Source organism: Uranotaenia lowii, chromosome 3, assembly GCF_029784155.1.
Source record: "Uranotaenia lowii strain MFRU-FL chromosome 3, ASM2978415v1, whole genome shotgun sequence".
Lineage (NCBI taxonomy): Eukaryota > Metazoa > Arthropoda > Insecta > Diptera > Culicidae > Uranotaenia > Uranotaenia lowii.
In genome coordinates, this window is record NC_073693.1 from 241,902,642 (window position 1) to 241,927,072 (window position 24,431).

Here is a 24,431-nt window from a genome sequence, read left to right on the forward strand (position 1 = left end):
TACATACATACATAAAGTTAATAGTCACGAAGTACCTTCAAAAATGTTTTGTACTATAAAGTTGTGTAAAATACCAAATCAATTTTTGTATTAAAACACGCAAAACACATCAAATAAAGTTTAAAAAACTAACTTTTAAATAACTTTAAAAATAAAACCTTATAACTCTGAACTGAAAAGAGATAGAGTTTTGATGTTTTCAACACAGTTTCATATTTTCACATATTCTACAACTTTTTAGTAAAACTTGAAGATCTATTGAAATAAAAAAGTCAGAATTTTGATTTTTTTTTATAGTGGACTCTGACTAACTTCTGATACTATCAAGTTATGAATCCTGTTTGAAGGGGCAAATGTTCAGAAGACACTTAAGAGATTAGATGAAAGACAGAGGCGCTAGAAAAAAAAGTTCCACTTTTAGCCCTTTCGGATCACAGTGCCCTGCCCGGATATTCAGTGAAAATTTCGAGAGTAGCCCGGCCCGGATATACGTTTTTTTTAAAGGAAAACTACCATTTCTTCTTATAATGCACGGAACTTCCCGGATGTTTCCCGGTTAATGAATTGGAAAATTAAAGATCCAATGCCCGATTCTTGTTTAATTTTTTTTTTAATTTTCCGGCTCGAATTCGCGCCAGAAATATTCTGGAATGCTTAACTTATTCTATGCTCCAATCAAATAAGCCTAATCTTCAAAGCTCTTGATCAAAATGAAAAAAAATTAACCATCAAGGAAAACTAATCACATTTTTCGGTCCAGTTCCGGTTTTTGCTATCATAAACAAGTTTATGATATTGTTTGTTTTTTTTTTAAATGCGTCCAGAGGATATAGAATTTTGTGCAGATTTTTTAAATGAAGATCAGGACCTACGTACTTCTTTATCAGCAAATATTTTTCAATAAGTAAAAAAAAATCCATAATGAAAATTCTGTGAATAATTTTGTTAAATATAAAAATTAGGTTTTCTTCATTAAACAAAACTTTGTAATTTTCAGCTGAATTGTGTGTACCAATTTACTTTGATCAAAAATTTGAATTTTTAAAATTGAATAAACAAGGAAATTTATAAGTTGGTTATCTCTTGAATTCCTCAACAAAGTAGTGAATTCGATATTTTTATCTTGATTTTCGAGCTTAGTTTTTTTTTGTATCGTTCATTTATAGAGGGATTAACCTGAAGTTTTCACCCTCGGATTTGGAAAATTATATTTCTACAATTTTTCATTAAATTTCACTGTACATCTGAATTATAAATCTGCATTCTTCATCTGAAATTTGAACCTAAATTCAAAAATTTAATTTCGAATCTGTTTCCAAATTTTAATACGATTTCTGAAATGTAAAAAAAAAACCATTTCCGAATCTTAATTCCAGATCAGAATTATATGAACCAAGTTTCAAAAGGGCTCTGAAACTTGGTTCATAAAATTCTGATCTGGAATCAAGATTCGGAAATCTAATGAATCTTTAATCTGTAGTTCTGGGTTTCAATCTGTATTCATTATTTAAATTAATTATTTTTAATCTGAATTGTGAATCTAATTAAATTTTAAATTTCGAATGATGAATCTGACTCTGAGTTTTCTATTTTGAATCGCCACTTTTAAGCTTTGTCATGATTGAATTTTGTATAAGAATTAGGTTTAAGAACTGCAAATCTGAATATGAAACAAATTTTTTTTTCATATTCGGAAAATTATCCTCAAAATATGGAAAATGCATATGATTTTCGAAAATCATGAATCGAATTTGAGGGGACGAATGCCCAAGTTGGGTAAAATCCTCTATAAAAAATATAATAGGATAAATAGGAATAGGATTAAAATAGGATCAAATTTGACATGAACTGGAAAACCAAATTTTATTAAACCAGAATTTCGAAACAGCTTTTCATTTATAATTTTTTAGGATTATTCGAACTGAAAATTAAGGATCCTAAACTGGATACAGATTCAGAAATGGGAAAATAGGAATACAATTTGAAAAACTGTAGCAGAAATTTGAACTTGGAATGGATTTTCGAGGTTTTGGCATTAGTTTTGAGTGTAGATTGTCACTCTTTTATAACCTTACTCTATCATCAAAATTTCATTACGAATTAAAAATTTTGAGTGTAGAGTAGAATATCTAGCTTGCTTCTATTTGACCCTCATAGGGAGGGGGGGGGGGGGGGGGGGGGGTGGGGGCGTTACGTTGAAATCATATCTCAAAATATTTAGGAGAAACGGGAGAAACCAGGAAATTTAAGGCAAGTGAAAATTAGTTGCTAGTTATGTAACTTACCCGCAATTATGACTTTTCAAAAAAAAACTTTTACAAATTAAAAGTTGTCGTTTTTAGTTATTGTTCATTTTCTTGCAGATTGTTAGTGAAAAGTCAAAAGGTTGTTGGATTATTCGAAGAGATGGATCAGAACATCGCAAACATGAGAAAATGTTGCATTTCAAAAAGAGTTCAAATTGCTGCTGTGCTCTTTGCCAACTGTTCGGGCGCTAATTGCATATTCAAAGGCGCTGATTGCTTGCACAGTTTATATCGACGCATGGGAGAAGCTTTTCTCAAAAGCGGTTTTGAAACTTTCGAATTTGTTGAATTTTACTTATAGAAAAGTACTGCTGATAAAATAGAAAACTTGTTTGTTACGAAAAATTTAGATTTTAATCGATCTGTGATGCTTTCCATTTGAATTAATCGTTTGGAAACCTCAACATAGTAGAGAAACCTGAAATACCGTGCCATCAATGCATAAAGTGTTGCATTTCTTTCGGATTTCTTGTAGATACATATTGGGACACAAACTTATGAACTGGAAGAAATAAGTTCGTTTCTCTGATAAAATGTCTTACAACACAAAAAGAGTACAAACCGCAAGATTTCACAAAAAGAACAGTACGCTCAAAGAGTACATGTACTCTTAAAATAGTCCGTATGGTAACCCTAGGTTAAATGCCTCTTCTAAGAAAAATAGGCTAACCCTTTAAAATTTACCCATGGAAACCTTAAATTTAAGCTGTAATCATAATCCAACAGTGAAAATAGAAGAGCTTAGTACTCATTTAAAAAAAAAATCATATGAACGAAATATTTATACCATTAAATGACATCCCCTACGTTTTATGCAAAACAACGTGTAATGTCTAAAATTGACCCAAATTTCAGTTTTCAGGTATGCTTATCATCAGTTTCTACCATTTTCAATTTAATCAAATGAGAAAAATTTCAAGTGGAACTTAAATATTGCTAAAAAAATAAATATGAGGATTTAGCCCGCCGGGTTTCGAAAATCGGCTGGTTTGTCTACTTTTGTTCTGGTGTGTTATGAGCCTACTTGGTTGAATGATTCAACTGAACCAAAGCAATCGAAAGATTCCTTTTAATTCAACCACGGTTGAATTAAAAGGAATCTTCGATTGCTTTGATTCACTACTTTTGTTAAAAATTTAGTATCTTAAAAACCGTAAGTCAGTTTTACATATAAAAAAAAGATGTCTGCTAAGGGCATATACTTTTTAGACATTAACTAGCAGATTTTACCCGGCCTTGCTCGGGTTCACATAAAATAAGTCGTTTGACTTTTCGAAATTTTGAAAGTGTTTCATTCATCATTATAACAAATTTTACCATGTTTGGCCATGTAAGCTTTGTAAGTTTTATAAGTCTTTTTTAAGTTTTCATTGGGATAATAAACAAAGTTTTTATAATATTGAAAAGCTAATAGTTATGAGATTTGCCTAAATAATTTCTCTCGAATGCTTATTCATCCCATTACGAAAAACATTTCATTGCTAAATTGCCTGGATCTATCCGGACTTGCCCGGATATTTGACACAAAATTTGAGTAAAGTCCGGTCCGGCCTGATTGCCCAGATTTCGTTATTTTGCCCGAATTTATTCACTTTATTTGTGAAATGTAGCAAAAAACTCAAAAGGAGTTTTTACAATTTTTCATTTTTACGTTTGAAAAGGAAATTTTTATTGGAAAGTTTCATCCTGACTTATGCTTTGAATCTTAACATCCGATTTAACATCCGCGGATGTGGTTTGATGGAAAAAATAATTTAAAGAGTTTTAGTAAAGCCGAATTCCAGGACTCTCTTCTGCTGGTGTTCGTTGATTTCGAAAAAGCATTTGACCGATTGAACCACGAAAACATCTGGGCTGCTCTTAGACGACGAGGGGTCCCAGAGAAACTAGTCCATCTCATCGAAGCACAGTATGAGGCATTTTCGTGCAAGGTCTTGCACGACGGTGTCTTGTCCGAACCAATCCCGGTAACTGCTGGAGTGAGACAAGGATGTATTTTTTTTTTTTTTGGGTTGGGGTGCTCAGCACACACTAGGCTATCTGCACCATTTTATTTTCAATAATAATTTGATAACAAAATATAAATTTCTAGAAGATTAACATATAAAATTGCTTAGAGACTACTCATCCTAACCTATTAATTGGTACAAATTTATACAAGATTATAGAGTTCTGCTTCTTTCATGAATTTGATTACATTTTTATGGTTTCCCTCACTACTTAAACTGTTAAGAGTTATATCATATTTTGTTCTGAGGTCATAGTATTTTGAACATTCCGTTAAAATATGTCTGATGGTTAATAATGTCTGACAATCATCACACCTTGGAGCAGCACTTTTATCGAATAAATATGAATGGGTTAAACGCGTGTGTCCTATTCTCAGTCTCGTCAATACCACCGAATCTTTTCTAGGTAATGTCTCCATTCTTTTCCATTCCCGAATAGAACTACAGACTTCTCGTAATTTATTGCTCGTACAGTCATTCCATTCAGTTTGCCAATGCTCGTTGACAGTTGCTTTAATCAAGGAAATATAATCATAAGTGGAAAGAGGTAGTGGTGTTATTGATTCATTGATAGCCGATCGTGCTAAACTATCAGCAATTTCGTTCCCTTCAATGCCGATGTGACTTGGAATCCACATAAGTTTGAATGTCTTAAGCTGGTTTTGTTTGACAATCATAATTATCTGTTGTGCAATTGGATTGTCAGTAAAAGGGTTTTGTAGGGCGCGAATCGAACTTAAGGAATCTGTCAGGATCAAGAATTGATAATGAGATTCTTCATCAATGCATGTTTCAATAGCTTCTCGGATGGCTAAAAGCTCGGCAGTGAAAATAGAGTTTTCAGAGGTAATGCGTTTAGATATTTGTTGGTCTTCATCAGGCTTGCCATTTCTCTAACGAGAATCACCGACGTGCTCGGTTTTCGATTCTCGGTAGAGATTCACTGAAACGCACCGCAGAGATTTTTAGCCAAACCTCTGTAGAGAATCTGTTAATCAACACGACAGAGCGAACACACACTATAGTGAAAAAATGTTTTCACCACGGAGAGCGACAGCGACGGCAGCTGGCTTGGCTTGTTGCGTTTACCAATACATACGAAGCTGAACCACTCGCCCGAAACATTCATCGTTTGTTGATGCTATTATTATGCACACCATCGTGTTTGTTTTTGTCTTTGCTTTTTCGTGGCTTAAACCAGTCGGTCCTGTGTTGTCACCGGGGTGCTCTACAGTGACAAATTGTCGCACGCCGGAGCTATTGGAATTAGGTGTGTGTGGCTTTCGAAACCGGGGTGCGAATAAACTGTGGAGAGGAACAAAAAATCTCACCCGGGTGAATTGCGGTTATCGCACGGGGGTGTTTTATTCTCCGTTCTCCGTTTTTCTCGGTAGAGAATGGCATCCCTGGTCTTCATTGTATATACCAAATCCTACGCATTCTGCGGATTTGGAACCATCCGTATACAATATTTTGTAGTTCAAGTGTTTCGATTTAATTCTAAGAAATTCCGCTATAAATGCTTCTGTAGGAGTTCTGGATTTATTCATTTTTGCGAGTGTTTCATCGAATTGTAGAGCTGACCCTGTCCAAGGAGGGTGAGATAACCAACTTCTGATCATAGGTTGCCTCAAAATGAGTTCGTATTTACTCAAACAATCATAGCTCCGCCTGAAGAAGGATTTAAACTTATTAAGGTGCTCGTCATCTTCCGAAGATGTTTCCATAATTTTCATAAGATGTTTATGTAGAGGATGATTTTCAAGAGAATATAGTTTGGTTACAGTTGTCATAGTTTGAATATCTCTTCGATATTTCAAAGGTATTACTCCGGAGTCCACATGAATGCTTTCAATAGGACTCGTTCTAAAAGCTCCAGTGGAAAGCCGAATTCCTTGATGTTGTATGGCATTAATCCGTTTAAGCATTCCATCTCTACCTGTGCAATATAGTATGCTACCATAGTCCAATTTTGATCGGATGTTCGATTTGAACAGTGTTAATAATGTTGTTCTATTTGATCCCCAAGTCGTATGAGAGAGTGTTCTAATGATTCTAATAGAATTTTCTGTGTGCTTCCTCAATTGTGTTAGATGGGAGTTCCAGTTTAGACGATGATCAAAATGCATTCCCAAAAATTTTTGACAATTAACATACTCCAATTCAGTTCCATAAAGCGTTAGTCGTGGATTATTAGTACAGTTTCTTTTCTGACAGAAATGAACAACTTTCGTCTTGCAAGCAGAGAAACGAAATCCAGTTTGGCGACACCACTCTTCGAATGAATTTAATAGGTATTGTAATTTTTCCTGTATATAACTCAAACTTTTTCCAGATGCAAAAGCTATTGTGTCGTCTGCAAATTTGAAACTCTTGACAGTTGGTGGAACGAAACATTTCAGGGAATCCATTGCAAGGAGAAACAAAGTGACACTAATCACTGATCCTTGGGGAATGCCGTTTTCTTGAGTGAAAGATCGAGAAGCACAATTTCCAATAAAAACTCTGAATGATCTGGAACGCAAAAAGTTGTGAACGAAATGTAGCATATTTCCTTTTACTCCAAGAGTGGACAATTTTTCAATAATTTGAAACTTCCAAGTCATGTCATAAGCCTTCTCAAGATCAAAGAAAATACATATCAGGTGTTCTTGTTTGCTGAAAGCTTCTTGAATAGATGATTCTAAAGCAACTAAATTATCCATTGTGTTTCTAAACTTTCGAAATGCGGATTGAGATGGATCAAGTAAATTATTTGTTTCTAAATACCAGAGGAGTCGACGGTTTACCATTTTTTCAAGAACTTTGCACAGACATGACGTTAAAGCAATAGGTCGGTAGCTGGCAGGATTTAGAGGATTTTTGCCGGGTTTGAGTATCGGAATTATGATTGATTCTCCCCATTTTTCGGGGAAAGTACGACTCGACCATATGATATTAAACAAAGATAATAATTCAATCACTCCATCTGGAGGAAGGTTTTGTAGCATGTGGTAATGTATTTGATCTGATCCTGTAGAAGATCCTTTGCAACTGGCTAACGCAATTCGCATCTCTATCATTGTGAATGGATAATTGATAACGCTTGTCTGCTGTTCTTCGAAATCTAAAGTATCTGATTCTTTTGAAATTTTAAACCTTAAAAAATCGTGTGGGTAGTTCGATGAACTTGATGTGTATTCAAAATGTTTTCCCAACTCCTCAGCTATGTCTTCACTAGTAGTGTAAAGGTTAGTTCCAACTTTTAAGGAGGGTATTATGTTAGATTGAGTTTTTCCTTGCATAGCCCGGATTTTGTTCCAAATATTGCTATTAGTTGTCGATAGATTCACTGTTGAAACAAATTCTTGCCAACATTGTCTTGAACGTTGCCTGGTAATCCTACGTGCCTTTGCTTTTGCTAATTTGTAAGCGACAAGGTTCTCGTCATTCATCTGAGATGAAAATTTCCTTAGCGCCTTTTTCCGATTTTTAATGCATTCAGCAACTTCAGAGTTCCACCATGGAGGCTTGAATTTTTTAACGATAGAAGATGACCGCGGTATAGTTTGCTGAGCTGCATCTACAACTGCTTTAGTGAAACTTTCTACTTGGGTTAGAGGATCATTTTTTGACATGTGATCAAGGTTCACTGTGACCAGATGTTGGAAAGATTCCCAATCTGCTGATTGAGTAATCCAACGAGGTCGTTTGGTAAAGTTAACTGATCTACTAAGACGATTGATAATAATCGGGAAATGATCGCTGGAGCAAAGGTCGTCATGTACCTTCCACGAAAAAGTTGTTGACAGAATTGGTGATCCAAAAGTCAAATCAATCGCAGAATAAGAATTGTGAGCTATACTGTAGTGTGTGGCTGAGCCATCATTCATGCAATTCAGATCTAGTTCGTCGAATATTTCCATCAAGAGTTTCCCTTTAGCATTGTCATCATTGCATCCCCAGCATATGTTGTGAGCATTACTGTCTGTAGTTACTAAAAACGGATTTGGTAGTTGATTCAAAAGGTTTACAATGTCGGTTTTCGAAAAATTGAGGTTAGGTGGCAAATATAGGTTACAAATCGTAAATTCTAATGGATAGAATACCTTAACTGCGATTGCTTGTAGATTTGTCGACAAGTTTAGTTCTTGGACATGAAAGCCCTCTTTCACGCATATGGCTACACCGCCTGAGGCTCTAGCATGAACAGAGTCTACTGAATAAAACATTTTATAATTTTTAAAAGATGGTGTGTGGGTTTGTTTGAAATGAGATTCTTGTATACAGACTATGGATGGATCGTATTTTGAGACTAGTAATTTAAGTTCTTCTATATGCTGATAAAAACCGTTAGGGTTCCACTGTAAGATCGCGAAGGATATATCCTAGAAGTCTATCATATTCCTCAACATAGTCTAGAGTTTAAACATTGTTTTCTTCTAATTCTTCCAAACATTCAATCATAATTGAAGCTTTTAAAGCTTGGGAAACTGTAGATAAATTTTCACTGATAATCATAGATTCGTTCTTTTCTCGTTCAATTAACTTATTTGTTATCTGTTGTAAGTTACCTTGATCAAACTGGCTGGAGACTGGATCGGGAGATTCGCTGGTCGTATTTATTTTGTTCTCTTCAAAAACGGGTGGGAGGGGGACCAAAGCTTTCTCAGCTCTGGGTGGGACATTCTCTCTCAGAGAATGATGATCTACCGGATGTAGACGATCGTCTTCGTTGGTTGAGTTACCGCTTGTTTCATTGGGCTGTTGAGTTACCTGTGTATTCACGTGCTGTTCATTTGATGTTTCCGGTCGTTGTTGGCTCGCGTCGGTTTTCGTTCTCTCTTCTCGTCGTGGTGGGTTTCTTGCTACAGCTGCGAAACTACGCTGGAATGGAGCTGTGAGTGCTGAGAGGGGGACCTGCTGGCGTCGCTTATTTCTGGCTTCACGCATCGTCACACGATCGGTTACCCTGATGGACTGTATCTCAAGTTCATCTTGATAAATCGGACATGCTCGAGAAAGCGCGTTGTGCTCTCCTCGACAGTTAACACACGTGGTGGGATGTTGGCATGGAGTTTTATCGTGAAACAGATCTGCACAGGCAGCGCAAATTCTGTTACTCTTGCAGCTATCTTTTTTGTGTCCGAAACGCAGACACACAGTACAGCGCATGGGATTGGGCACATACATGCGAACTGTACAGTTGTAGAATCCGCAGTCAATTGTGCGAGGAAGATAACTTAGGTTGAAGGTCAAAATAAATGAACCAGTATCTTCTAACTTGCCGCCACTGTTTTTTCGTTGAATTCTTTTTACCTCTTTAACATTGGAGTCAACCAACCACTCCAAAATCTCTTCGTCCTTCATTTTGTTAAGGTCAGGGCAGAAAATGGTACCTTTGCTGATGTTCATTGACTCGTGTTCCGTTACTTTGATATTGACACCTTCACAGAACGTTGTAGCCTTTAGAACTTTTTCAGCTTGCTGTCGGTTGAGGGTTTTAAGCAATAACGTACCTTGCTTAAATCGAGAGATTTGGATTCCTTTGGAAATGTTGTCGATACATTTTTTAATCCAAAAGGGGTTTAACTCCGTCATGTCCTTTTTCTCGTCCGTTCGGGTAACGATCAAGAATCGACCGCCATTGTCTTTTGGGTCGAATTTCAGTTGCTTTTGGAACACATGGTCACTTGTAACATCTCGAGTTACGGGTCGTTTATTTCCACGTTTTCTTTTCCACGCAACGTTGGTGAATTGGTCTGTGTCCGCGTCGTCTCCTAACGCCCAAAACCGGGAACCTGACCCGTAGGATGGGCCCCCGCCGGAATCGTCTCCCATCGCTCCGACCACTTCTTAGTCTTTTTTTATAAACTTTCACTCAGCACAAATATAAAGACACTCACGAGGCTAGATAAACGATATATCTATTACAACAGTCGCTCTGAAAAACGTGTTTCTCGCTCGACGGTTGGAACTAGAATGAAGGATGTATTTTGTCACCGCTGCTTTTTCTCATCGTAATGGATGAGATCTTGACTGGATCGAATGACTGTAGACCAAACCGAGGATTGCCGTGGAATCCTTCAGCAATTGAGCAACTGAACGACCTTGACCTGGCAGACGATATTGTTTTGCTTGCCCAAACATAACAAGACATGCAGAGCAAACTCGACGACCTCACCGAAAGCTCCAAGGCAGCAGGTCTCAAAATCAATGTCAGAAAGACCAAGTCGATGGAAATCAATACAGAAAATCGTTCTAATTTCGTGGTAGCTGGACAACAGGTTGAGACAGTGGAGTGCTTTCAGTATCTTGGTAGCCAGATTACGCCTGATGGTGGTTCCAAGAAGGACATCGAAACCCGGATCAGAAAAGCCCGATTTACGTTTGCGTCTCCGAAACATCAGGCGGTCCCGCCAGATCTCTCTACGAACTAAGATCCGAATCTTCAACTCAAACGTCTAATCCGTATTGCTGTACGGGTGTGAAACTTGGTGCACATATGCGGTGACGACGCAAAAACTGCAAGTTTTTGTGAATCGCTGCCTGCGGAATATCATCCGCGCTTGGTGGCCTGGCAACTGGATCTCAAACGTTGAACTTCATCGCCGGTGTCATCAAAAGGCGCTAGAAATCGAGATTCGGGAACGTAAGTGGAGATGGATTGGCCACACGTTGCGAAGAGATGAAAACGAGATTTGCAGAGAGGCGCTTGACTCTAATCCAGATGGGCATCGAAGAAGAGGCAGGCCCAAAAGCTCGTGGCGGTGAAGTCTAGCCACTGAAATCCGCACAGTTGACGAGAACCTTGGCTGGCAGCAAGTGAAGACGGCTCCGGATCGCCAGCAGTGGAGATCTTTTATCTCAGCCCTATGCGCCGGTCAATCGGCGCTGGACCCTTAGGTAGGTAGGTCTATAAATAAATCAATCAATCAATCAATCAATTTAAAGAGTTATCTTCTTGACTTTTACGGACCAAATATGCTCGGATATTGCCCGGATTTTTGCTTAAACATTTTGAAATCAAATTCCCGGATTTATTCATATAGTTGCCCAAATTTGTTCAGTACGGATACGTCCGGTAAAAAATCTGCCAACATTATTCTGAACCCATCTTTTTTTAGGAAGCTTGAATAGATTTAGTCTTTATATTTTGTCTTCAAGTGACAACAATGTATTTTTCATCTTTTTCATTTGTTATCTTATAAAAATTCCAATATTCTAAGCTTGTTAAGATATGTAAACGATGTCTTTTGAAGATTATCCCACTTTTCAAGATAGATGATGTCATCGTAGAATGGTGTATTAAAGTTTTATTTTGTACTTTTAAATTTCTGAATTGACTTCCGCTGAAACCTTGTTGAAGGGTTGCTCTGCAAGTTTCAATGTGCTTTTTTTTGCTGTTTAGTTTCACACTGTTTTATGATAAGTTGTTTAAGATGTTGAAAGTTTCACTTATAGTTTTTTAAGCCATCAATAACACATAATATCGGAACCAAAATCACCCAATTTAAATGTATTTTAAAAGGTGTTATTTGAGCTACATCTCAATGTTTTATATTCTTTGACACAACTATTCCATCAATTATCATGAAGAGTGATCAATGTAAAAATCCTTAGAAATCATTCGTATGAATTTGCAGTACTAAAAAAATGCACGTTTAATTGTCTCATCCCCCTTTTAAATAAATTCCTACACGGCAATCAAAGCATTGAGATCGCAGCCTTCAACTAACAACTCTTATTTATTTATTTATTTATTTATTTATTTATTTATTTATTTATTTATTTATTTGGTAACAAATCAACGGATCACATGTTGATCCCAATGATTAAATGGATACAAAACAAAATAATTAAAATTATAAAAAAAAGTTTACACAAACTACCTTGACCTAAACGCTATTAAAATTTTTCTTCTAAAGGAATCCCTCGATGTACCGAAATCAAAATGTTCAGAGTAACGGTTGAACGTCTTGATCACGCCGATCAATGCACTATTTGCCCCGTAGTTGTTTTGACGAAGGGGAGTGTAGAGCTGTAAATTCCGGTTCCGTAGTCCTTGAGGTCTGACACTAATGTTGATTGATTCCAAAAGCGAAGGGCAGTCAACTTTCGATATCAGGATATCGGAGACAAACAAGGCCCGTGTGACAGCTCGACGGGCTTGTAGCGAGTCTAGGCTAATGAGGTTGCAGCGGTTCTCGTAGGTGGAACGGGTCAGACCAGTTCAAAAGGCGTAGAGCATATCGCATAAACCGTCGTTGTAGAGCTTCGATCCGATCAGCGCCATTCTGATAGAAAGGGCTCCAAACTGCCGATGCATATTCCAGGATGGAGCGAACGAGGCTGCAGTAGAGACTTTTCAAGCAGTATACGTCTCTGAAGTCCTTCGTCACGCGGAAAATACAGCCTAAACATCGAGAGGCTTTATCTACTATATAGTTTGTATGTGTCTTGAAGTCAAGTTTTTGATCAAGAATCACACCTAAATCTTTGATGTAGTTCACACGGGCAATTAAGTGGTCAGAAAGGAAATAATCGGCGGAAATGGGATGCCTTTTGCGTGAAAATGTTATGACGGAACATTTATTGCGGTTCAACGCCAGGCAATTGTTGTTGGTCAGGTAGCGAAAAGGTCGAATTGCCTTTGTAGTGAAGCAGTGTCTTCGGGGCCTTTGATTACGTTGAACAATTTCAGATCATCAGCATAGGCGAGTTTGGGTCCGTCGAGCAGTAGAAGAGCGTCATTAAAATAAATAAGGAACACAATCGGTCCTAGATGGCTCCCTTGTGGAACCCCGGAAGTAGCAGGGAATTGTCTGGAATACGAATCCTTAGTTCGAACGGTCAGTTTTCTTCCGATCAGGTAGCTACGGAACCAATTCAATAGGCAACCGCAGATTCCAAGACGTTCGAGTTTTGCAATAGCAAGTTCATGATTAACCTTGTCAAACGCGGCAGACAAATCTGTGTAGATTGCGTCGGTTTGGATACCCGCTGTAAAACTTTCTTGCACATAGGATGTAAATTTCATTAAGTTCGTACTGGTTGGAACGCTTGGGCATAAAACCATATTGGTCATTGGAAAAATACTCCTTGCAGAATGAGAAAATGAGGTCCAGAATTACTAGTTCGAATAATTTTGCAATTGCGCATAAAGCAGATATTCCTCTGTAGTTATTTATATCCCTTTTGTCACTTTTTTTGTGAACAGGAAACATATAAGCATCCTTCCACAGCGAAGGGTAAACAGCTCTGTCCATCGAAGCTTGAATTATTCGTTTAATTGGAGACAATAAATGGGGCATAAAGCGTTTCAGAAATGTGGCGGGTATTCCGTCCGGTCACGAGGAAAGAGAGTTTTTCATTTTTGCAGTCGCCTTTAAAATAGTTTACTCTTCAATTGCAATCATGTTTAAAGATGCGTTTAGGGAAGGAACGTTTCAAACAGCGTTAGCTATTTAATCGGCAGAGATTAAACCAGTGGTAAAAACCAATGGTCCGAAAATCAATCAAAATAAACACTCAGGATACGTTTCTTATTTGAAACATTCTGACTGTATAATAGGAAAGCGCCTCTCGCAACTGCTTCGCCCGACTGGTATGCAATCTCGATCAGCGCTCCACTCAGCTATGCAAACCGAGTCGCATCATTCAGAATCATCGATTTTGCAAACATCGCATATCAGAGATGAGTGAGATACAAACTGATCCATTCTGAATGTCATTCACTCAGTATCCGCCTGGTTTATTTGAAATCGAAAACACGGTGGAAGTGAACATCTTTCCCTCACAAAGACAACTACAATTTTATTTTATTCTTACTGGTGTTAAAAACCGCTGTAAATTCAAATAAATTTATTAATTGGCTATGTTTAAAAACAAACAACATTTGCTAATGATCGGTTGAATGTATCACTCACTCACTGCCTGAACCATTCACTCCTGATCCTAGACGAACATGATTCGCCATATGCATCGCTCTTTGGTGAGATTCCAATTGGATGATAGTGCTGCACTGTTTTGACAGCAAGCATCGTGCGAGGTGATCTATATGTTAGCGATGAACAGAACGAACGATGATCGGATAGGTCCAGTAGCAATCAATAACAAAACCCGATCGCTATTCGTTCAGTTACGAAGTGCAATCAGGAACATTCATTGAAAATGAGTGATATTCGGAACCCTGGTAAAAACACTAGAGAATTTTTTAGCGAGCAGATTACATGTACCGAGATCCGAACTTGCAGTTTCGCCCTCCAAGAACATGTTGGTTGGAAGTCCAAATTCTCTCCGCTGATCTTTGACATGTTTTCAAAACGATTTAGGACTATTCTTGAAGTTTCGTTGCAGTCGCGTCAGATAGTTCCTATAGCCTATAGTTCCTATGCTAGCTTTTTTATACGCAGAATTAAGTTTACGCTCATGGTCTTTAGCGTCTTGTGATTTGTGCCTATTATAATAGCGGAAGGCTTTGCATTTTAAAGTTTTCATCTGGCGTAATTCTTTGGTGATCCAGGGAGCTCTTGAATTTACATTATTCAATTTAGTTTCTTGCTCTATGAGTAATTCCAAAAATATGAAAATGGTTGGTTCCTGAAAGTTGGAATTTATGATAATCGTTTCATTTGTTTTCAGCAAACAGTCCAAATAGTTATTCAGCTGATGAAGTCTATTTATTATCTATTGCACCTCTATCTATTGCACCTCTTTTATTGCATTCTTTTATTTCATTTTTTTAAATGCAATGATTTGTGATATTTACATCCTGCCACTTTTTCCATGGCAAGTATAAATTTTGCCTTAAAATACCCATGTTAGGGTGGTCAGAAAATATGGGTACGTTCTCGAATCAAAACCTTGGGGTCTGAAATCTATCCTTGGCCTGCCAGAAGACGTAATGCCAAATTTCAGCTTCTTTAGTTAACTCTTAGGGGTCGCTCAATGACGCTGAAGGTTGTTTGGAAACTTGACACCATTCGTTCTACCAAAACTGAAAATTACACTTTTTTTTGTCTCTAACTTTTATGGATGTGCACTGATTGCTCTAAAATTTTTATTTTCATAATTTAAACGATATTTCTTCAAAGTTCGTTTAATTGCTTGACAATTGAACTGAAAATAAGTTGTATTAGAATAGATGATTAAGTTGATTAAGCTGATTGGAAAATGTAACCCGAACTTTAAATTTAGAGCCAGTTTCAATCTTTCGCTCTAAGTTGTCATCACAAATCTTGTCAACTCTAATCTGTCTTTTTTGGAAAAGTTTCTCTTGTGATTATTGTAGTTTTTATGACATTTTCATCACGAAGGATGATTCAGAACGGCTGTAAACGAAGTAACGGTTTTCTGAATCCGATTCCTGAATATTAATTCTATTCAAGATTCCGATTCTGAAATCTGATATACACAGTAAACGAAAATTATTTATTTTTTACCGAAAAAACTACCGAACAGTTTAACGATTTACTCATGTAAGGATTTCGGTAAAAAAATTACCTCGGTACTCGGAACTCGGTAATTTTCGTTTACTGTGTAGGCTGAGTCTTATTTCGGGTTCAGAAATCTGAGTCAAAAGTGAAATTCCGAAATCTTAACTCTGCAATGTGCTTTGACTGAATCTGCGGTTGGTAAAACGGAGATTTCGAATTTTAAATCTGAAATCTTGACTATGAACCTGAATTTGTAGATTCTGAATTTGAGTTCCAATTTTCACTATAATATTTAGGTCTAAATCGTGGAATAGTTCCTCTTCAACATTGAAATAATTGCACCCAAATCGATAGATAGCAGTGCAATCATAGTACTGTTAGCAGTTGAAACTTGGCAAAGCCTAATATTCATCTCTGCCAAAAAAGGTTAAAGGTAAGAAAGTCTAATCGACACCTTTTCCCAATTTGAAAACTCAAGAAAAATTTGGGTCACCATTTGGTTAAAAAGTACGCTTTGTTCGCCATCTCAAATCATGAAGCTGTATTTTTTTTTGCCTGCCCGATAAATTTTATTAAGTGTAAAAAAAAAAGAAATTTCCAAATGAGATGACACCCGGCTTCATCTGCTGGCGGGGAGGAATCCAATTTATAACTTTCACAGCCTGAACCTGAACTCCTCCGCAGATATCTCAGACAGTTGCCCCGCATCCAATGGAATGGTCCTATTTGCAACTGTCGTCGTCGTTGTTGATCTTTGCATCGCAAAAGATCAAGTGGAGAAGTGAAAAATAAACCACTCCAAACCAGTCGAGCATCTCCCTCGAAAAACCAACGTGAAATGCAACCTTGTTTTCAAGCTTTTTGACCGTGAAATTGCCTGGTTTCATTCATCATTGGCGCACTTATACTTTCATCGTTGCGCAGATTCGTACATTTTTCAAACTTTTTTCCCCCGAAGAGAGACGCACCCGGAATGGGGACATAGCCAGCCATCCAGCCGGGCCATTCCGGATTCCACGAGAGGCAACAACTGCATTGTTAGACATGGGACACGAAAGTTTAGCATCAACAAGCAGCCGCAAGTTGCAAATCGGTCATTTTCATTGAGAAACATAAATTTGGTCGGATGCGCATCGCGGAAATCGGGGTGACGCGCCCGGTGATTTTGGCGCGAAATCCAAAGCCCGAAATGCAAAGCAGCCGAGACACGATGATGCTGCTGGACCGGAACCGGAGGACTGTTGTGGATGCGGCAACCCATCATCAGCCCCACCCCAAATTGCCGCCTTCTGAAGATGAAGTTGTCACGGTCCGGCTTCCGTACGGGGGAAAATTGGCTGGCTGCAGAATAATGAATCTCCCTGCTAATCATGCTTGTTGGTTTCTTACCCAGACATGATGGTGTTGTTTTTTTCCCCCATGAACTAAACGACTTCATCAAATCGGCACCATCCGAAAGAAAAAATGTCCGTCAATTATCATTCAAGCCGCACAACACCCGGTAATAATACAATTTAAATGTGATTTGAGAGAACACAAGTCAGGCGGATTAAAAGATGAGCGATAAGAAGATACATAAATCGAGTAAAGCTGGTTCGCTCAAAAGTAATTGGTGTTCATTTATTCAGTCACCTATTTTTGCTAAGCGCAATGAACGAAAACTAGTGCATAAAACGCATAGTAAATAGCATAAATGGCTGCAGTAGTTCTGCACTGTCTGAATTATAAATTCTGAAGTCGATTTTAATGGTTCTGGAATGGAGCACACCGGGGCTCGGCGGAGATCATTGCACTAAATTATAACTTTCTCTAAGCTGTAGTATAAACCTTACTTCGTACACATTCCAAAATCATTTCTGCGGAACTCAACTAGTTATATTTACCTCAAGCACTTAACACGCATAACAAACAGCATGATCACGCTATCGGGATCTGATCTATACAGTCGGAATCATAAATTCTGATGCCGTGTACGTCTAATGGCTTATGGATGGAATAAGCCAATGGAAATCATTGATCTGAATTTTAACCTTCCCTTCTAGACAGTTCCGATAGTTACAAACATGCAAACGATCGACCACCATTTGATACAACAAAAAATTATCATTTTCAATTACGATAAATCTTCAACCAATCGTTAACACACGAATGGGATATTTGTCGCCCAAAATTTAATGCGAAAGTGTGAAACAGCAACGTTTATAACGTTTTATCAATTTTTAAGTATTATATGGCTTAAGCTAAGGTTGCCAAAATTTTTACAGCACGCATCCGGGCCGGACAAATCGGGCAATTTTTATGGAAAAACCTGGCAATATCCGGGCATTCGATTTCAAATTGACGACCATAAATACGGGCAATATCTGGGCAAATTTTGTCAAAACTCAGAAATTCCTTAAAAAATCAAGAAAAAAAAGAAAAAGAAATATTTTTTTCATCAAAACACATCGAACCGCATTGAACCGCATTTTAGGCTTTCAAAAAACTTTTCATGATAATTTTTCTAAAAGTTGCTCAAAACATTTCGTTTTGGAGGTGTTTGTTGTTTTTTTGTTTAATTTGCCAAATCAAAATTGTTTAATTTGAAAAAATCCGGGCAAATCCAGGCATTTTTCAATGAAATCCGGGCAACCGGGCCGGACCGGACTGTTCTTAAATTTAGTATTAAATATCCGGGCAAACCCGGATAAAACCGGGCAATCTGGCAACCTTAGCCTATCATGCATCAGAACTCCGAGCACCTTGGAGGAACAGCAAAGAATTTATACTGGTCGGTAATTCTCCCCACGATGAGCGTTGTCAGATTTGAGAAATGGAGATACAGAAGCCATTTTCCAGAGGCTTGCAAAAACAGATTCGGTAATCGATCTGTTGGATATCGTATTGAGCGGAGTGGCGAAAGAAGATGCAATTTTCGATGCCAATGACGTTGGAATTCCTTCAGACCCTGGCCCTTTTGAAGGATCTAGATCACTTAATGCTTTCAGAACATCCGGAGCGGTGAAATAAGGCACAGGTTATCTGACGTTGGAGAACTCTCTCCGTAGACTTTTTGGCGCTTCCAAACGTGCGATCTCACGACGTTACAGACGAAAGAACGGTGTTGGTAAGGCGGCGACTGTTGATGTATTGCCAAAAAGCAGAGGGATCTTGTATCACCTTTCGTTCAATGTTCAGTATGTATTGGTCGAAGGTGGCGTTTCGCAGCTGATTACACGACCTCTAGACTTGGGGGAGTAGGCGATGCTTTCTACGCAACGCACACGTTTTTTTCTCTGTCCGCGATTTTTGTTTATGGTTTTGATAATTTTTAAGTGTTTGTTTTAATTTCGTTGGAAACTATTGAAAAGGGCAACCACCGGATAGAGGTAAACCATACAGTGACCAACATGGTACCGGGGGAAATTGGGATCGTTCTAATGGCAACTGCGCGTGCTCAAGCTTAAAAATATGTTATTTCTGGGAATGTGAAATTTAAAACGGAGAAATTCAAAAAAATCCCACTAGTTTCCGGTCTTCGTTCATCCTTTTTCGATAGTATCTTTCCTTTTCACTGTCTTGCTTATCTCATAACCAAATGGTTGTTTCCGGATTGCTAAGAAGAAGCAAATATGATAGTTCAATTGCATCTACTGTGCAGTGAAAACATGAGTACCGATCTCAAATGAACGATGCATACTAAAACTTGTAGTTTGTTGACAAAAAGTGTTATGATGCGTGGCCTACTGGGCAGGGGATAAAAAAATTTGCACAAATAGGAAGGTGATTATCTGCAAAAAATCGTTGATGGAGGAATATCGCTTAGTTCTAATTTCAATTAACGAATTCATCAAGATTGTCCGAGCAAAAGATGTTGGCAAGCTAAGTATTCTCCAAGATTTCATCTTAGATATTTTGTTTATATAGATAACTTTGCAAAATATGATATTTATTAAGTGCGATATTTTTTTCAAACCTTTTAAATCCTACTGTTGACATCGGCAACACTGCAAGCGTCGCTTTCGACGCGCCGCTGTGAAATGCAGTTCAGTGGCGGGCGGATCAACTGACGTTTCTCCGGAACTGTCAGAGGATTGGCGGTCTCGCTCGCTCTCTTCTTCACGTCAGCCGAACGGACGGGGTGGAAATTTTGATTTATAAAAACACGAGTGGTAAAAATTATACAAGTTTGAAGGAAATCGTTGTTAAAATACTTTATATATAGTTAATTTAGGTGTGCTTAGTGCTAGGTGTTAGTACGGAAGGATTCCTGTCGAAAGTACGGGTTGCTCAAGCAGGTAAAACTTAAGGGCAGAAACACAGTGCACGCGAGCGAGCGAGCGAGCGATTCGCGCGAAGAATCGCACCTCATTTGAACACGTTGAAAACTGTGAGACCGTTCACAGTGCAAGCGACGCGATTCGTACTATCGCGCGAAATACCATTCGGAAAATTATCCGTCGCAGCAGTCGCGTGGTCGTTTTGGTTCACCCAATCTTCATATGAACCTGCACTGAGATTATTTCTCGGCAGTTTTATTTGAAAATATATCGCGTTATTTTTAAATAATAAGAAAAAATTATAAAAACCTGTCGTTTGTCCAGGATATGGACGAAATGGTGACCAGGAAATTCTGAAGAGAAATTCGTATTATTTTGCGGCACGGTGAATTTGTGCTCTTTGTGCTGTAAAAAACACATTACTTCGGGGGAAAATTTAAACATTGTGAATTTATTTTTTTTCGCCAAGCTGCATAAGATGCATATTCCATATACCGGCGCGCGTTTTTTTTTCTCTAATTATTGGAAACCTTTGGAGATTCCGGTGACAAATTGCGTGGTCATCAGGTTTCGCACGATCCAAATTTTTTTCTTTCCATTTTTAATCGCTTGACTAATTTAAGAACGTGAAGTTTTGATGCCAAAATAAATAAGATGGTTTATAAAAAATAATTTTCTTCGAAAAATTAATACTCCTTTTCTTTATGAACAAATAAAATAACTTCTCCCAGAGAAATTGATATATGGATATTGTTTTAAATATTTAAAACAAGAGTAGATTAGCTGAACAATATGTAAAGTATTAGCTGCAAAAATGGTTATTTATCATTTCCATTCATCTTAAATACTATAATCATGATTATACAGTTCAAAATATGTCGACTGGAAAAGAAACGCAGCTACCAGATCAAAAGCAATTGCATGGATTCACAATGAAAACTCCTAGAAAAATTTATAGCATCCTAACATCTAACCAAAGAAAACACTCAACTGCTGAGCACAGAACATTTATATCCAGAAAAAGGTAAATTTTACTTGTTCAATCTGTAACATGAGCAATGATTAAATAATAAATATGACTTTAGAACAAATTTTATCTTACATTAAAGTGCTTCTGAAATAAAATCTTTGGTGCTTATTCTGCGAGTCACGTGACGTGGATTTGTCGGGTCAACATGATTTGACGTCTGTGAAAGTCGCCGGCGCTGATAGCGATGAAAACTCCGGTTTGTGGATTCGGCAATAAAAATAATTGAATGGTTTTAAGACGCTGTTAAAAATTTTAATTGAATGTCACATACGAATTATTTCATAATGATTTAAACAAAAATAACCTATTAAAAATTATTTTTTCAATTCCCTATAAATTGATTTACATAAATATTATTTTCTTTCCTATCCATAAAGTTTTTTCTCAGTGTAAATCGCATCCCGTTCGTCGCGTGCTCTGTGAACGATCCTGAAAAATGTTCGCGCGAAATTCATTTCAGGTTCATTCAAAAATCGCTCGCTCGCTCGCTCGCGTGCACTGTGTTTCTGCCCTAAGACTACGATCAACAAATTAAAACTTAGAAGCTAAAACATAACCTGATTCATGCAGTCCCAGAACCTACGAAGTCTAACCTTACGCGATCGGATTAAAGTCTAGTGCATAAACATTGTTAAAGCTAGATTTCGAACGAGGTTAACAAGGTACACAAACAGATTAAAAGAAATTACTAAAATATATTCTAACCTAAATCTTCATACATGCAGTTGAAGCGCATGCACTTAGCCTACATTGAAACAAGTTTGTTGCGAGCGGGTCGAGAAGAAACGCTGATTTTTGATAGCAGTTTGTAAGCTTCAAACTAAAAAATACATTTTATTACTTTTGTTAATTTTACGTTTAAATTCTAAATTGTGTGACTTACAAATTCAGTTTTCTCTTGTATGTTGTTCGGGCGCGAGACAACATACAAGAGAAAACTGAATTTGTAAATCACACAATTTAGAATTTAAACGTAAAATTAACAAAACTAATAAAATGTATTTTTTAGTTTGAAGCTAACAAACTGCTATCAAAAATCAGCGTTTCTTCTCGATCCGCTCGCAACACCTACCTTGGTGTAAAGGGGATTACGTTCTTCTTATGTTGTTTTCTTTTTATTCTGTATTTCTTTGCAAAAGCGAATATAGGCGCTTCAACATTGGCCATTGATTTGAAATGGCAGTGCACAAGAATATCAGATTCAATATTAAACCAATAAAAGATTCATTGAAAGTTTTTTGAAAGTTGAAAGTGAAAATTTCACTATTTTACAGATTTTGAGATCTTTGTATACAAAATATGTCATTTTCTAACGCTTGAGGACTTCACATAAATGTATGTATGTATGTGTATGTATGGTTCCCCCATCGGTAGCAAGGTCCAGCCTATGTCTGTGTGGCTTGGCCTTCGAATTGCTTCTCGGGCTTCCACGGCCGATGGTTCGTCGAGGGGAGGCATCCAACCTTCAGAGACCTACAATGGCTGGCAATCCACTCCGCTTGCAATAGTCTCTTCAGATTAACCCCAGATGCATTCCCTCTGAAATATATAATTATTTATACAATGAAACACATCTTACCTGTCGGCAACTTATGGGATTCGAACCCAAAAGTTTTTCTTGCCGATACCGGGAATCGAACCCAGTACGCCTGGGTTACCAGACTCGCGCCAGCCTATCCACTAGACCACATCAGCGCTAAGCTTGAGGACTTCACATAAATGCCTAAAAAATATTATAAAACTCTTTACAAAATCGCTTCATAAAATTTGTTATATGTACCTGCTATATCACAATTACTATTTAAAAAATAATGTCAATTGTCTTGTTAGGTTTTTTATACAAACCTTGAGTTTTTCGGTTGAATATTTTCATTTGACTTTTTCAAGTATAACTTAATCCGCTACTTGAGAGTGAATATCTCTATTGTATAAATTGAATAACCAACTTATTTGTCTGATTTGTTAATAACGTGGCCGGCGCCGTTATTGATCATTTTAAAAGGGAGAGCATGACATTTTTGTGCATTGTGAATGAACTGCTAGTCTCAAGCACCATTCTTTTGGCCCTTGCACAAAGTTGATGGCCTCGATCAATCACGGAGTAGCAACCATTGGCGAGGTAGAACTTGTTCTGCTTAGCCACGCCAGCAATCATGGAATTTTAAGTGCGTAAGTTGAACAAAGTCTAGTCAAATATGTTATCTGAAGCTTTAAATGAATGATCAGCACTTCAGGTTCTATGATTTAAGGTGGATATGAGTAGTCAACTAAGCTAAGCTGATTACACGACCTCTAGACTTGGAAAAAAAGTTTTGTTTTGATCCGATTTATCTTGAAAGAAACCTTAACGATGTTTGCTTACAAGATGGCGACTTCTTTGCAGTTCGGAGTTCCACCAACGAAGCTTGTAAGACTGTCGTCGGTATGACCGTCTATGGGGGCATGTATTGACGTACAACTTCCCACAGATTTCCGTAGAATACTGCTTCATCAACTGTCAAACCTACAAAAGCCACTAGCCAGTTTATTTCCTCTAATGATTCAGTAATACGCTCAATGTTGCGATTCGCAAAATCCAGGTTATGTCCGTGAGGGCTGCTTTTGTCTAAAAGCTCATCACAGTTGAAGTCGAGCAACAAAACAGGGGGATGGTGATGACGGTCTGTTCATAGAATTGTGTTAGGCGGGTGAAAAAGTTAAGCTTGATCAGGCCTGTTAACACATTGCGGATCATATACGAGATATCTCGTTCATTTCGCTTGACTGTATTCTACATAAATGTGTACAACACTTGCGATAACTGAAAGATATTTGATTTGTAGAATTTGGTCCAATCGTTTCTGAAATTGAGAATGCCAAATTTTGGTGTTTTCGAACTTATATTTCTTCGGCTTTAATGTGTTAACAAAAATTAGCTCGAGAATTCTGCCGTTGGTATTAACAACAATCCCTAGCTACTTCAATAATATCTTGACTAGTGGCAATGTCCATAATATAGTCAAGTGCCGACATATAGGACGAGTACAAGTTTAGATTTTGGTAGTCTTAAAGAGGATTCAGCAGATAGTAATTGAGTTCACATTTTAAGAAATCACTAAAAAATAGAAGGATCGGAATGACAAAAACTTAATAAAAGGTCATTGCATTACTAAAATGCTGATTAAGCACGGTGAGGTATGGTTCATCGAAATAAACTTTTTGTTTAAAATTTAAGGCTCAAATAGAATTTGATATTTCTTCTGGCCTTATAGCTATCCCAATTCATTGATTGAGACACGAACCACGCCTTAATCATAATTGAAAGCATGTACTGTTTCAATCAACAAATTGAAGTCCATTGAATCGGAAGTGAATACATTAAAGACATAAAACACATGCTCTCGTTAGTCGGTCTGTGGGCCAACACAACA

The 24,431-nt window shown here is 37.5% G+C and overlaps 2 protein-coding genes across 2 annotated transcripts in view; one reads left to right on the forward strand and one right to left on the reverse strand.

Moving 5' to 3' along the window:
- Window positions 1-24,431, forward strand: part of LOC129750847 (uncharacterized) — a 53,586-nt gene that overhangs the window by 3,475 nt on the left and 25,680 nt on the right. The gene's annotated exons all lie outside the window — the stretch shown is intronic.
- Window positions 8,720-10,135, reverse strand: LOC129753232 (uncharacterized). Its single transcript, XM_055749030.1, has one exon. The coding sequence runs from the start codon at window positions 10,133-10,135 to the stop codon at window positions 8,720-8,722; it is 1,416 nt and encodes a 471-aa protein (XP_055605005.1).